Here is a 16,200-nt window from a genome sequence, read left to right as displayed (position 1 = left end):
ACAAATTTTGCTACATCTACCAACTATGAATCATAATCTCTAATTAAATGATTACATATATTCCAGTTCATTAAAAAACTCACAATATATGAAAGTTTTCATTCTATATGTTATATATTTATGTATTCCTCAAATTCTGTCCTTACTATTCTTGCAGATCAGGAAATTTTACGCAAATTGGAAAAGGAGAAAATCCTGGTGTTCACACCATCCCGGCGAGTCCAGGGAAGACGAGTGGTGTGCTATGATGACAGGTTCATTGTGAAGCTTGCTTTTGAGTCAGATGGTATAATTGTGTCCAATGATAACTACAGGGATTTGGCTAATGAAAAACCAGAATGGAAGAAGTTCATAGATGAGCGGTTATTAATGTATTCCTTTGTCAATGACAAGTAAGTAAACCAATGCTCTTGCTTCCTTGAAAATATAACCATACCTGGCAGCTGTTAAGAATCCTTTTTATTTTATGGTAACCAGATCTGAGACAGGTTTCTTCCAACAACTGATCTCCCACTGATCCTCAGTGGTAGTCAGAAAAACTGCAGACTTGTGCAATGGAAGGCTCTAAATGAACGACAGGCCCCTGCCCTTCCCTGAAACTTCTAACAGAGCACCTGAGGCCAAGAAAGTTTAAACTCTGAGGGTGAAGAACTCCCATCTTCACCCTAAAAAAGATACTTTTCACAAGTCAACTTAGAGCATTGATAGCTTACTAAAGGCATGATTTTTTAAAGTTTGCAAAACCAATATAAGACTCTAGTCATAGTCACAGTCTACAAGTTGATGAATGGACAAATGACATGAACCAGCATGTTACATAGAAATGAATATATTTATAAATATGAAGAAAAATATCATCTTTGAATAATCAAAAATGCAAACCAATCTAAAAAGTATTTTATTTCTCATCTTTTTTTAATAATTTTATTTTTTTATTTGTTTTTAAGTGGTGCTGAGGCTTGAACCCAGTGCCTCACACATGCTAGGCTGAGTGCTGTACCACTGAGCCACAACCCCAGCCCCTCACCTATTTAATTCACAAAAAATATTTTTGTGTGTGCCTTATGCTTTTAAAGATGCATGTAAACTGATGTACATTTTAGCAAAATTTAGCAGAAGCTTCAAAAATATGTTTGCCCTTTCAATCCAATATTCTCATTTCTTGGAATAAATAATGAGGAAAAAAGAAAAGACCAGGTATGTTTGTTTTTGTATTGTTTATAATTGCAAGAAGTCAAAGGAAACTAAAGATGCAGTAGAGAAAGCAGTCACGTTACAGTGCATATCCTACTGGCATATTATTCATCTGTTCATAATTATTATTATGAAAGCTATTAAGAAACATGGAAAAATATTTTTATGTTAAAAAGATAAAGCAACAAAAAGAAAACAAAACAAAAAAGACAAAGCATGGAAAATAATTGTATTAAAATTGTGTGGTTGGTGTGACTTGGTCTTTTATTTTTTAACTTTTATGTTGATACATTGTTTTCATGATAGCAACACTGTTTTTGCCAACTATTTATTACTCAGCCATTTTGTCATTTCCCTAAGATTTCATACATTACTTGCATTATTCTTATTTTGTAGATAACTACTTAGGCTTATTTCAAGTTCTAGCATTATCGTGACAAGTAGTATAATTCTTCAATCATAATTTCTTTTTATCATGCACACTATAAATTTTTTTCTCCATCGTACAGTCAATCCAAATAATAATAAGTTTACTTCCTTAAGATTTTTTATCCATTTCATCTAAGAAGTACATTTACTATAATAGGAAGAGAATAGACTTTGAACAGTCAGTCATAATTGAATATTTCCTATGTTATGGGACACTAGATAAAAATTACTTAATTCTTTTATACCTAAATTAGAAAATTTTATTAATCTGTAAAATGGAGCTAATACTTCATGGGATTATTGCATGTAAAGTATCTGACACATAACTGGTGTCCAACAAGTCCCTGTGTTCTCACTGCATTCCCCTCTCTTCCCCTCCCTTCCTCAGCTGCTCCATCTTACTCCCCACCTGCTTCATACAACTTCACAACACAGATGTTTACAGAACTCTCATAAAATTTCGTTGTAATCACTTTCTGAAATCCTTAAAAAAAAATCCCAGCACTCCTTTGAGAAGAAGAAAAAAATTAAAAGACGCTAGACTCAAAATTTGTTTGAATTAAAAAACATACAAGTTCAGCTTAAGATATTTTACTTTAGTTTCTAAGAAAGGAGAAATTTGTGTAGTGTTTGTCATTTTTTTTACTCTGTAAATATTGAATCAAAAACTTGGATTAAAATTTCAAATTATCTTAGAGTAAATAAATCTTTGTACAGTATCTTTAGAATTAAATTATCAACCTCCTATTTAAGTATCATTTTTTACTATCTCCATGTTAGGTTTATGCCCCCTGATGACCCTCTTGGCAGACATGGCCCAAGTCTGGATAATTTTCTGAGGAAGAAACCTATTGTTCCTGAACACAAAAAGCAGCCTTGTCCATATGGTAACTTTCTTTATGAATACTTAACATTTATATTTAGAACACAATATATTGTTAAACTTTTGTTAATAAAAGTCAGCATTTAAAATTTTGGATGGCATAATATGTGGTTCTTTTGATTGTAATTAAATTTAAGAAAATCCCTTAATTATTTTTACCTATTTGGCTTCAATACATATGAATTGCCATGAACTAAAATGTGGTTTGAAAACTCAGTTAATTCTATACGATGTTTTTAGGTGGGTAAAGATTTAGAATTCATCTAGCTAGACACAAATTAGATAAGCATGGCTTTATTATAATATAGCAGCACAGTTATTCTTCTAAACAGAATTTCCTACCTGATTATATAATCCCACTGGAAGAGAAGAGGCAAGTGTGAGTTGAGAACATGTGGTATTAGCCAAAAGCTGTGAGGTCATCACTAATCATTTGGCCAACTTTCTTACTGCTCTTGCTAGTAAGGAAATGAAGACTAAAAAGTGACATTTCTCATGAGTATGGAACAGAAAATAACACTTAGCACATCTCCCATTTCTGCTTTCTTTCACAAGTTAAAATACTAGTGCCATGCTGATTTTTCAGAATCTGATGGTACGCTACTTTACCTAACTAATTTTACTCTTCTTAGGAAAGAAGTGTACCTATGGACACAAGTGCAAATATTACCATCCCGAAAGGGGCAGTCAGCCTCAGCGGTCAGTGGCTGATGAACTTCGTGCCATGTCTAGAAATACAGCAGCCAAAACTGCAAATGAAGGAGGACTGGTGAAAAGCAACAGTGTTCCTTGTAGCACAAAGGCTGATAGCACTTCTGACGTCAAACGAGGTGCTCCAAAGAGGCAATCAGATCCAAGCATAAGGACTCAAGTCTACCAAGACCTAGAAGAAAAGCTTCCCACCAAAAACAAATTGGAAACCAGGTCTGTACCTTCCTTAGTTAGTATACCGGCTACTTCTACTGCAAAACCCCAAAGCACTACATCTTTAAGCAATGGCCTTCCATCTGGAGTTCATTTCCCACCTCAGGATCAAAGACCACAGGGACAATATCCTCCAATGATGATGGCAACCAAAAATCATGGAACGCCAATGCCTTATGAACAGTATCCAAAATGTGACTCACCTGTTGACATTGGATATTATTCCATGTTAAATGCATATTCAAATCTGAGTATCTCAGGCCCAAGAAGTCCTGAAAGGCGTTTCTCATTAGACACAGACTATAGAATAAGTTCTGTAGCTTCTGACTGCAGCAGTGAAGGGAGCATGAGCTGCGGGAGTAGTGACTCCTATGTGGGGTACAATGACCGATCCTATGTCAGTTCTCCTGACCCCCAGCTGGAAGAGAATTTGAAGTGTCAACACATGCACCCTCACAGCCGCCTTAATTCCCAGCCTTTCCTGCAGAATTTCCACGACCCCTTAACCAGAGTGCAAAGTTATAGTCATGAAGAACCAAAGTTCCATCACAAGCCTCCTCTTCCACACTTGGCTATGCATCTGCAGCACCCTGCTGTGGGTGCCCGGTCTAGCTGTCCTGGTGATTACCCCTCTCCTCCAAGTTCAGCACACTCGAAGGCACCACACCTAGGAAGGTCCCTAGTGGCTACCAGAATAGACAGCATTTCTGATTCCAGACTCTATGACAGTTCTCCTTCAAGACAAAGAAAGCCTTACTCCCGTCAGGAAGGGTTGGGAAGCTGGGATAGGCCGAGTTTCAGAATGGATGCCTATGGGTATCGGCAGACTTATTCCTTGCCTGATAACTCTACACCACCGTGTTACGAGCAGTTCACCTTCCAGAGCCTACCTGAACAGCAGGAGCCCACCTGGAGAATACCATACTGTGGAATACCACAAGATCCTCCAAGGTACCAAGACAACCGGGAAAAGATTTATATCAACTTGTGCAACATCTTCCCACCTGACCTTGTGAGAATTGTCATGAAAAGAAATCCTCACATGACAGATGCCCAGCAGCTTGCTGCAGCCATTTTAGTGGAGAAATCACAGCTGGGTTATTGAAAGATGATGCATCATTGTGGTGTTTAGTAGTTTTTTGTTCAGCTCAAATGCTGAGGGAGGTTTGCTACAATAGCACATGTGATCTCCTTCTCAGCAAGGAGGTTATATAGTATCCATTTATGTGAAATACTGTATCATGGAATCTGTATGTATAGCCCCACTTGGTGGAAGTATCACGGGATTGCTTTACATTCAAACTTTTTTTTTAAACATTTCCTTTTTAAAGCTATATCCTTGGCTGGAAAATTTTCCAGTTTGATTTAATAGATGTATCTGTGATCTTTGATATTAATCTTTGGTGCATCAGGGGTTTATATGCAGCACTTTTTATCTTTGTTTCATGTTTTATTAACTTGGTGTTTATCTATCAATCGCAAGCAATTATAATACCTTCAGAATGTGGAAACTTTGACTAGACCTAGCAAACTATTTTTTCAAGCGAAGCTTAATTAGAATCTTTTACAGCTTTTTAAGTTATTTTTATTTGGGGAAAGTGGGCTTCTTTGTGCTATAATCATTATTTATAGAAACAAAGATATACTACAGCACTGACTTTATATTTTAGACAAAATGTAAGTTACCGGTTTATGTTGAAAAGGGTAACAGTATATATTAGAATGATTTACAATATGGCACTTTTCACTGTTGTATTTTTGTTTGGATTTTTTCTGTTAAGAATTAGTTAACTTAATATGGTCAGTTTAAAAGAAAGCAGATGCAATCAATGGAAAAATCATTTCCATTTTTTTATTTTTATTTTTTTATGAATAAGGCAAAAGCCGTAACTGTTACAGGTTAGAGCTTTGTTATCCAGCTATGATGTGCTTCTAGACAGTAGGAATGGAATTGAATTCCTCGATTTCCATTAACCCGTATTTTTAATGTCTGTCTATTTGTTTGGGGGGGCACAACAATACTGGATAAATAACCCTTTCACAGTACTTGCCTGTTTTTAATGAATCTAATTATTCTCAATGCAACTTTTATATTTAATATACTCTAGCTTTCCTGCTATTTATCAAGGCTGGCCTGAGGTGGTTTTATGTGTTGAGGATATGCAACATTTATTGATACTGCACTATAGAAGTGGTGATGGAGGAGTGTAAATGGTAACTTAAAATTTTTGTAAGATACTGTATATTTTCCATTTCCTGAAGGTAGTTTTTTTGGGGGGCCTGTTATATTATTAAGGCCAGACTCTTGCCACAAATAGTGTAGTTTTAGATACAGACTAAAGTCTGTTCTAGTATTAGTAAGGGATATTTCTGGTTTCAAAGTCATGGGTTTTGCTTGTTGCAGTTACATTTCTATGAACTAGAAGATAGATTTTGCAGTCAGTGGCAGTCAGTCATGTGATTGACATAACTTGACTGTTCCCTCCAGATTCTGGATTTTACTTAGTGTAGCAGACACATTCAGATCTATTACTACAGTCTGCCTGGATGCTCTGGTCATTGGGATTATTCTACATGCCATAGTTTGAAGTAAAGCCCTGAAAAACCAGAAAGTACCTTTTACTGTTGATACAAATTGTATCTTTTTAACTATAAGAACTATTTTGATTTGTAGATCTAGTAAAAAACACAAATGTGTAACTATGATTAGACTTTTGGGCAACATTTTATCCCTTATTTAAATACAAATTTTTAAAGTAAAATTGAGGTCTAGAATAGGGTAGAAAATAAAAGTAACAATTTAGGTAAATAAAAGTGTCTGTCTTAGTTTTATATTATATATTAAAATATATTAAATAAATTTATTGGCATTTTCTTTCTCCTAAAACTTATATAGTCTGAACTTAAAATAAAGGTAAAATGCTGCCTGAAAATAATGTCCAAGCATCTTTGACTAGGATAACATTTTCACTACTTGTGTGACACTGTGTGTTGCATGAAGTAGGATTTGGGTATACAGTAAATGCTTCTAAAAGGCATTGTGCATTATTGACATATCCAATAATCTGAACCATGTTCAGCAAACTTAATTCAGGAAAGTGATGTTCTACACAATTATTGCTGTTGTGTTTGAAGTGAGTGTGGCATGCATCTGTACCCAAAAGTAATGCAGGTGACGCCACACAGACCATTTTGAGTGGTGTCTGAGCAACCCGTACTCACTTGTGAAGTTGTTTTCCTTGATTTTGTCAGTCATTATCTACAGAACAAGTTTAAATACAGAGGCTAAATGCGTGCCAAAAGTAGGGTTACAGATGTGTAGTATGTTTTATGTTAGTCATAATCTAAGATTATATAGTATAAAAATCACTTTTAAATTATTCTTATAGGTTTTGCTTCCATTTTCTTTGTAGCATTTTAATTATTTGAAGATAGCCAAATATTACTAAATTGTTTTAAATGAGATTTTAGGTGAAATGGATATAACTTTTTAAATTTGACCTTTTAATATTTTTAGCTGGCTATTTGTCATGATTGTTTTGGGAAAATAATGTACCCTGCCATCACTTGTACTGAAGTGAGTAGCCCTGAACTACCCACAAATCTTCCAGTATAATTACTTGTAAAAAATAGCCATTTTCTCGGGGCTGGAGTTGTGGCTCAGCAGCGGAGCACTTGCCTAGCATGTGTGAGGCCCTGGGTTCAATTCTCAGCACCGCATATAAATAATAAAAATGAATAATGATAAAAAGGTCCATCAACATCTAAAAAAATATTTTAAAAAAAGAAATAGCCATTTTATTATATCAAAAGGACAGTTTGTTCCTATTTTTTTTTAAACACCGGTGTTGCTTTCAGAGTTTCAAAATGAGATAATTGGCAGACTTTGGGTATAGCAAACTCTTATTTATCTTAAGTAATACCTAAAAGCAGTCCATTGTCAAATTAAATCTACAGCTGATCGCAAACCTTCATTTAAGCAAAAACTTTCTCCCTAATTTATAATCCCTATTTATCAGACTTGCTAATAAATAACTAGAAAGAGGTGTGTGAATAAGTAGTGAAATTGCCAATAATGGTCAGCTGAATAGGGAAAAAAAAAGAATTCAGACTGGAATATTCTGCCCCTGAATAATTGTCAGTTGACTGTACTTTATACAGTAATTAGCCAGTCTGTTGTCTCTGTGTCTTAGTCCAGAGGGAATAGTATCCAACTGGCCATATACTGGCCCTTAGTATTTCCTCCTTTCTTGCATGTGATGCAGACATTTTTGGTCTCATTTTTATGATCTCTGTATCCTGATAGAGTTTGTCATTAACTTAAACATTGAAAGAAATGCTCACCAGTATAAAATATTTGATACTGGTGGAAACTTGAATTTTGTGTTTTTATGAAAATGCATTTACGAGAATATGTAATATAACTAAAGAAGAGTGTCTTATATATATACATATACACATACATACATATTTGTTATGAAGTATTAAAAAATGGGAGGGGGGGGTTCCTTTGATGGCTAACATTTCTGTAATTGAACTGTTTCACTGAGTTGTAGATGACCAAGTCTAGGGTCTGGATGACCAATGATAGGATTTAGAACCACTTAAAAGGAAAGCAACTCTTCACTGGTTTTATTCCTGATATTTTTAAAGAATTATTTTGATAATTTTAATAGATGTGTAATTTTAAAATACACAAAAAACTTAAAGTAGTATTGATTATACACATGATTATTTAACATGTTTTGTGGATGTAACTATATGTATATAGACAGTAATATATTTATAAAACAAATCTACTTTATGTTGTAGTTCTTTATGGTAAGTGGGAAGATGCTTCTGTGTGTGTGTGCATATGTGTGTGTTTTGAAAAGTCTAAGCCTTTTCATGCCTGATTTAATGGCTCTTATATATTTGGTCTTATTATTCTTTCTATCCAGCTTCCTTATTCAAGATAAACAAGATGTACAGTTTCTGGCCATTCTGTTGGCACGTGGCCCATCCATTTTTTTATTAATCTGTAATAATTCATAAAGAGTGCCTGAGTGACCTGAAATAAAACAATTTTTTTGCTAGAGATAATGCTTATGTTCCAAAAGACAAAAATTCATCTGTGATGTTGAGCTTCCAGTCCACCAACAAATATGATGAAGTATAAAAACAAGCTAAAATATACATATATATTAGAATTAGAGAAAGCTGAGTGTTAATAAAGGCAAAGTAGCATGCATTATTTTGTTTGGTTTAGGAAAATGTCCTGGAGCAAGTGTTGACAAACTTTTTCTATAAAAAGAATCAATTAGTAAATAATTCAGGTTTTGAGAATTAAATACTCTCTCTCTCTCTCTCTCTCTCTCTCTCTCTCTCTCTCTCTCGTGTGCGCGCGCGGGGGGGGGGGGGGAGAGAAAGAGATAGACATGCTAGGCAAGTGCTCTACCACTGAGCTACATCCCCAGCTTTCAAATGGTCTCTTAAAAAAAAAAAAAAAAAAACTGCTCACCTTCATCTTAATAGCAAAAACACAACCAGGGACAATATGGAAATAAAAGAGTTGGCTGTGTTCCAATAAAACTTTATTTACAGAAATAGGCAGCAGGCCAGATTTGCCCTGTGGGCCATTCCTGGTTCCTGCCTTTGAGGGAGAAAAACAGACGCTGTGAGTAGTAAATCCTGATATATGTTAATATTAGAAATAATAATTTATTTCATCTGACATTCAGAGAAAAATCAGATAGTTATTGATGTTCTTCAAAGGATGATTGTGATACAGTCATATTAAAGCACCTTAATGCATTTATGTTTTTAAGATGTTCACACCATTATTTATTAGATATTTCTTGTGTTTAAACACACATACACACAAACTATAAAAAAGATAATAAGTCTTGAAATTTTTTTCATGAGCTTTGTATTTCTGTTGGTAAGTGTGAGTTCTTTACGTTATCTTTTGTTTTTTAATGGCCTCTTGGACCAAAAAAAAAAAAAAAAAAACTATTGTATTTTGAAAATTAGCGTATAATTAGCTACAAAATTTTTAAAGACTGCATTTATCAGTTTTTTCTGTTAGTTTTGGCCTCTAATAATTGACAGATCTGTGCTTTAAAAATGATTTTAAAGAAGATAAACAGGCTGCAATTTCACATTTTAGTTTTTCTCTGTAAAATTAAAAATTGTGACTATATAATGATCTATAATGTGAATGTTACAAGTGACTATAAGAAACAGTGTATCTCTGCTTTCTCTGTCCAAATGTTTAGATTTTTAGACACCATAGGGCTATCCATGATGAATGATATTCTTAATGTGATAATGTGTAGTTCTGAATTCCTTGGAAGTACACACTTTTGGGCATCCTCATTCACAGTGTTCACATTCATGGTGTTTCAGCAAAAGCATCATAAGAACATTAAATTGATGTGAAAGTTACTATTCACTTAAATAGTTATGCTTTATTTTAAAATTGGAATACAATTCTACCTTTTAACAGTGTTTATTGTTTTGTCTATTTTTGTTTCTTTAATGCTTTCTGTGAACTTACTTATTGTTCCTGTTATAATAGTACTATTATATTAGAAGTGGCTTTTTTCTCTAATAATCTTTAGATTTAAAAACAATTTAAGGCTCTCTATTGACCATTTGGCAGAGAAAATATCTGCATGTTTTAATTTAGTTAAAACTTGTAAAGTTTTACTTTTTAAATCATGTAATAAATTTTCTGCTTGGATATTTCAGGAAAAAAATGTTGACCATTAAAGCCTTGGCCATCTGTTTTTCTAAAGCAGCTTATGTCTCAAAGGAAAAAGATATCGAAGAGTAATGTTTTGGTTTTATAAAGAATATGTTTTCGATTTCCTTTGGTTTTTTTAAATCATAAAATTATAAATTTTCTATCTTATGTAAAATAGTAACAAACATGCAAACTTCTGCAGACTTAGTATTTTGTTGTAGTATACCAGGTTACTGATCTTATCTTTTCCTTTTAGTTTTGGTTTTCTAACCCATAGTAGTATGCTGATAGTGGAATTCCCTATTTGATTCTGCAAACTTTTCTTACAGGAAAAGTAAGTTAAAGAATATGTTTAAAGCAACCATTTGATAAGCCAGTATGATTCTATTTATCTCTGTCCTCTGTGTTTCTGTAATGGAATTTTTACAATTCCAAAAGCAATTTATTAGAACTACTGGAAATCCTTGATAAACAGATATATGATTCTGCCACTGAGGGAGAGAAATTAAAATATTCGTTTTTCTTATGGTGGTTTGTTTTTGTTTCATGAAGAGAAATTGGTCTCATATGGCAGCATAGATGCTAATAAATAAAAGCATTATCCTTCTGTAGTCCATAGCTTACCTGCATTCAGTGGTTAATAACATTATGAGCATTCTGTAAAGTAAGCTCATGTTCAGTGTCAATGTAAATGTTAGCACCAAAATTAATTCCTCTGAAAACTGAAATTAAATGTCAAAGACAACTAGTCATAACTTAAAATGGTGAGAGTGTTTTCTTTCTAGTTAGTCACGAAGGTGTGTGTATGTGGTGATTTTGAAGTGTCATCAGGTGTCTGGCCAAGACAGAGTGATTGTTAATAGTGACCTTGTCCATAGAGTTTTTAAGAAATGTTGGGTGACATTGGTGTCCTTTTTCTCATTATGAGGGCTGGCAAGTGATTAAAAAATATTGCTAAGGCCCCTTTTGCGGGATAATAGGTACTGGAATTCTGCATCAGGTTTGAGCACTAATGTATGTGAAGCCTCAATACATGCTTGGGGCTCAAGAGAACCAGGGTCAGTACATCTGCCTTTAAGTTCACCTTGCAGTAGGGCTGGAATTTGCATAATCAAAAGTTGACTATTTAAAAAAAATAGTCTGAATAGATCTCAAGGAAGAGAAATGGAAAGTTTTAGTTCTCTGATAGTTGAAACTGAAAAACCTAAATCACTGTAGGAAACTGTACTGCTTCTGAGAAATACCTCCACAGGTTAAAAAAGATTTCAGACAGTTGCTGGGATTGTGTTCCAATTCCAGTCCTGCACCCGTTGCTATGGTAATGTCTATATCACACACAATAGGTAGAATCAGGGCAAAACATCTTTCATAGTCTTTTTGAAACTCAATTGTAAAATGATGTTCATGCCTGTCTGACAGGCTTATTGTCACCAATGGGATGATGGTGATGGCAGTAGGCATGAGGATAATTGAAGAACAGATGCAAATGTATACAATGCTGCATCTATCCCATTCTTGCTGAAGTGAAACTGGGATTTTCACTTTCTCCCAGCTATTTCAGAAACTGTATGTTCCTTACCCAACTGTTCTAATAATTTTCTGTCAGTAATGAGATGTTCCAAGGATCTCCATGATTTAATATACTCGTTCTATCAATGCATAAGATATTATTTCAGATAGCAGATTTTTTCCTCCTATATTGCTTTTTAGACCTTTGCTTTTCTTATTTCAGATAGCAGATTTTTTCCTCCTATATTGCTTTTTAGACCTTTGCTTTTCTTGTTGTCTTTTCCCTGAAATTGCTATTTTCCGTTATCAGATACTCTTTTCTTCCTTCTTCATTGTCTTAGCTTAACCTGTTTAACTGGGTTCTTATGGATTTATACAGTGTATTTTGACTTTGTCAGAAGACTTGATTATTGATGTTGACTTGTCAGAGAACTCAACGTATCCAAAATAAGTGTTAGGTAGGGAGGCTCTCCAAGTACTTGGGAGGCTGAGCTGAGAATCCAAGATAACATTAGATTGGGTTGCAGTGTTAACTAGAGCTAGTACTTTATTCTTCCCCATCTAGTACTGTTGTCCGAAGAGAAAAGGTTACTACATATTGACGAGTTAAGTAATATTTGAGGAGTATTGTAAAACACAACTATAATGATGAATTTATTCAAAGCAAAACACCTGTTCCTGAACCTTTCTTGAGTTAAGTACTTACTAGCATTTGTACTACAACCTCAGGTACCCTTATAGAGTTCATGTTTTCACTTTAGTGTTTGAAAAGACGTAAAGAATTTTCTTAATCTTTTAACATTTTAAAGGTTTCCCTTAAAATTTTTAAAGTAACCTTTTAAAAATGTATTCCTGGGCTGGGGATATGGCTCAAGCGGTAGCGCGCTCGCCTGGCATGCGTGCGGCCTGGGTTCGATCCTCAGCACCACATACAAAGATTTGTCCACCGAAAAACCGAAAAATAAATATTGAAATTCTCTCTCTCTCCTCCCTCTCTCTCTCTCTCTCTCTCTTTAAAAAAAAAAATGTATTCCTTTCTAGATACAATCATCAGCCTAAGAGTTCAGAGTAGGAACCCCACTTCCATTGATGTCAGCAAGTTGGCAAATCACTCAACAGGGTAATTAAACCCTCACCACCTCTCCTAGGGTTGTTAAGACTAAATGAGTTGAAACTACTAAAATCCTTTTACATGCAAATCCATAGTGTGTGTTCCATAAGTAATGGGATATTTTTTACATGATAGCCATTGTCATGTAAATGAAAGGATGTCTAAATGCATAACAATTTTCATAAGTTCATATTACTGGTAAAATATGAATTCTGACAATCAGTGTAATTTGATATATTTAATAATGAAGTGATTTTAGGATTTCAAAGAGTAACATTTTAACCTTCAAGGAATTTCTTTCTTTTATTTTTATTTGTTTGAGAACTGGTCTCACAAAGTTGCTCAGGGCTTTGCTGAGTTGCTGAGGCTGGCTTTGAACTTGGAATCCTCCTTCCTCAGCCTCCCAAGCCACTAGGATTACAGGCTTGTGCTACCACACCCAGCTCAAGGAATTCTTGGAATCTATTTCCCTGCTACCCTGTCACCAGGGTCTTCTTGGTTTAAGAGTTTTTCTATGTATCATAATAGGAGAAAATGGAATAACAATAATGATTTCAGAAAAGAAGTCTTGCAGCTAAGTAATTCCTAGACTTCATTACTGACATCCTTCTGAATTCTACTTTTATTCCAGCAAACCTGTCTGCACTCCTACATCACACAAACTCTAGAAAAGCATGTCAGTCCCTTAGCCTAAGAACCCACAGAGCCAAGGAGCAGGGGGACAGTGCACATTTCTGGGAAGATAGCAGCTTACATAGGGTAGCTGTTTTTGTCTTTAACCACTTCCTCCTATTTTATAACTTCCACTCTCCAAGTTGGAGACATTAAGCTGTCAGGTAAGCCACTCATATCCGGAGGTCCAGTATTATATTGTTACATAATTTAAATCAAAGCCTGTGCAACAAACATTATCCCTAGTTTACAAATGAGAAAATTGTGACTCAGAAAGGGTAAAGCACTTGCTCAAGGATGACCCATGGTTGATTCTCTCTCCATAACCTTCCAAAGCTGGAGTACTGAGAACTGATCCCTGACTATCCTCAGTATGAGTTCTACAAAAATGTAGTTATATCATAGTTGCACGTACTTAAAAATGCTATAATTTTACATGGGAGCAGAGGAAGACTGAATAAAATGTAAAATTAGAAGTATTATTTCTCTTCTTTAGTAATCCATACTTTTAACACTCTGCTTTCATGTGTGGACAGTCATGACACAGATGTCACTTGTATTAGAGGAAAGGTTACCCAGAGATCTACCTGACCCAAGCCTTTGATGATGGCCCGCTGACTAGGCACAGTGTTCAGGATCCAAGGAAAAGCTAAGCCCCACTTAGTGCTTCCAGTAAGCAAGATGGATTGGCTCTCTGCTGTGATAGAGGGTTGTTTTAGAGTCTGGGACCTTGTCTGAGAATTCTTTGTAGTTCCAGAGAGTAAAAGGCAGAACATTTATTTCTAATGTTTCCAATCATACATAGAGCCCTTCCAGCGGGTCTTTTGAGAAGGCCCATTTAGCTTTCAATCTCCTGACAATACCCACTGCAAACAGCACCTTTTATGTTGAAGCAGCTGCCATTTGCATTTCCCCATGCTTTCTCTTTGCACAAATTCAGCATGAGATTAGAAATAGGAATATTTAATTAGGTGACCAAATAGATTCCCTTCCCAGTTCCCCAGGAGAGCTCAATGAGGGACAGAACATTGAAAGAATAGGAAATACAAGGCTTAAATGCATTTCCCTCTCTTGTCCAGAGGCTTAAATGAGCCAGTCTCAGTGCACAGAGGGCTCCCCTTCCTCCTCTCAGGGATTGGGGGCCCACCAGGGCTCAGGCTTTCTCACTGTCTCAGCCTTCAAAGCTCTCTTGCTCTGTACTTTTCAAGGATGTAATTATCATTCATTTGAATAATTATTGCAAATATGCATGTGAAAAGATTAAGGGAGATGGCAAATATAATTTGGTAACTACGTGAAAAGCTATTCAATAAAGTCCAGAGGAGATTTATGGGTTTGCTATGTATGTTACCAAATTAACAAGATAAGAACAAAGCACATTGTGTCATATTAGACATGTTAAAGACTGCCAAGAGAGGAGCAGAGCGAAATGCATGCTCTAGTTCAAGTTCAACTTTATTGCCTGTGTCGAGAGCAGTGGGAGATGTGAGTGGGGACTGGAGGACTCTTGGCCCCTGGGGCAGGGATGCATGTGAGGGACAGGTTCTTAAAAACCCCAGAGCCCCCCTCCAAGCAGTTGTCCTCCCTGTGGCCCATTCCTTCCCTCACCCTACCCTCTCTTCCTGGTTGGGAGTTACCTGGAAAAGTAAGCATTCTCAATTCTGTCTCATTCTTCCCAGGCAGCAGTTTTCAGAGACACTGAAATCATCCAGTTGGCAGTGGCTCTGGGCAGATAGGGAAAGAGGTTGATTACTTTTGAGGGTCAGAAAAACATACAAGTCAGAAGAAATCAGGCCCAGAAGCTAGGAGGCATTGATAGAGCATCTTCTGAGTACAGAGAGGTTCAGAGTGACCTTATTATGATGTTCACAAAGCAGAGGCTGTGGGTACATTGAGGCCAGGCAACCCCTACATGTAAAGCTTAGATTTGGGATCTGTAACTAAGATTTTACAAAGGTCTCACATGAGCCTGATCTGGGGCCAGATGCATCTACTATGGCCAGCACAATTGTTTCATTTTCCATTGGATGGCTCTGACTACATGTGTACCCTCTAATTTGGCCTCTAGCATCAGCCTCACTAATTTCATCAGGCCAGGAAAACAAGTAATATTGGGGCCAGCAAAATATATGAAAGATGTTAAATAGGAAGCAAATTGTGGGTCACAATTTTAAGGAAGATGGTCAAACTAGGGGAGGGTCAGCAGTAGGGAGGTTGCTGCAATGACCCACCCACAGCAGGACCCACTGGGGCAAGAAATCAGAGACAGTTCAGAAGTAGAATCAAACTAGGTTTTTGTCTTGGGTGATGCAATGCAAGGATCTTACCACATGGCCATCCACCACATGCCACCCTGCCCGGTGGCAGAGTGACAACTAATACCCCACTAAGAAGTACCACACCTGGTCCAGAGCTGCTGCCCAGCAAGTATTTATTCCTGTCACCACCCTGACTTTTATCTCTGGAACATTAAGGCCTCATCTTCCCAGTTCCAAGTCCCCAAATACATTCTCCAATAAGCAACCAGAATTTGTTCTTTCAAAAAGAATCCCATGGATTCCCATAGAATGCTTAATCTTTTTAGCTTAATCTCTGCACTGCTCTGGATTTTATTCTCTAAGAAAGTTATCAAGGTGCAAAACACAAGGCCAAATGTATAGGCAGATGTATACTGGCTCCAGTAAAAAAAGAAAAAAGAAAACTGGCTCCTGTTTTAGCAGCAGCCTAAACAAACATAGTTAGTCACCTTGG

The 16,200-nt window shown here is 35.9% G+C and overlaps 1 protein-coding gene across 2 annotated transcripts in view; it reads left to right on the top strand.

Moving 5' to 3' along the window:
- Positions 1–10,912, top strand: part of Zc3h12c (zinc finger CCCH-type containing 12C) — a 71,024-nt gene extending 60,112 nt beyond the window's left edge. For both annotated transcript variants that reach the window (XM_015489914.2, XM_048795831.1), the window contains exons 4-6: positions 158–392; positions 2,404–2,510; positions 3,139–10,912. In XM_015489914.2, coding sequence (XP_015345400.1) covers positions 158–392; positions 2,404–2,510; positions 3,139–4,535 — 1,739 coding nt within the window. In that variant the 3' untranslated portion in view covers positions 4,536–10,912. The remainder of the gene's footprint in view (positions 1–157; positions 393–2,403; positions 2,511–3,138) is intronic.
- Positions 10,913–16,200: the final 5,288 nt, after the last annotated feature.

The sequence above is a fragment of the Marmota marmota genome, unplaced genomic scaffold, assembly GCF_001458135.2.
Source record: "Marmota marmota marmota unplaced genomic scaffold, marMar, whole genome shotgun sequence".
Classification (NCBI taxonomy): domain Eukaryota; kingdom Metazoa; phylum Chordata; class Mammalia; order Rodentia; family Sciuridae; genus Marmota; species Marmota marmota.
This window is presented reverse-complemented; position numbering and strand designations above follow the sequence as displayed.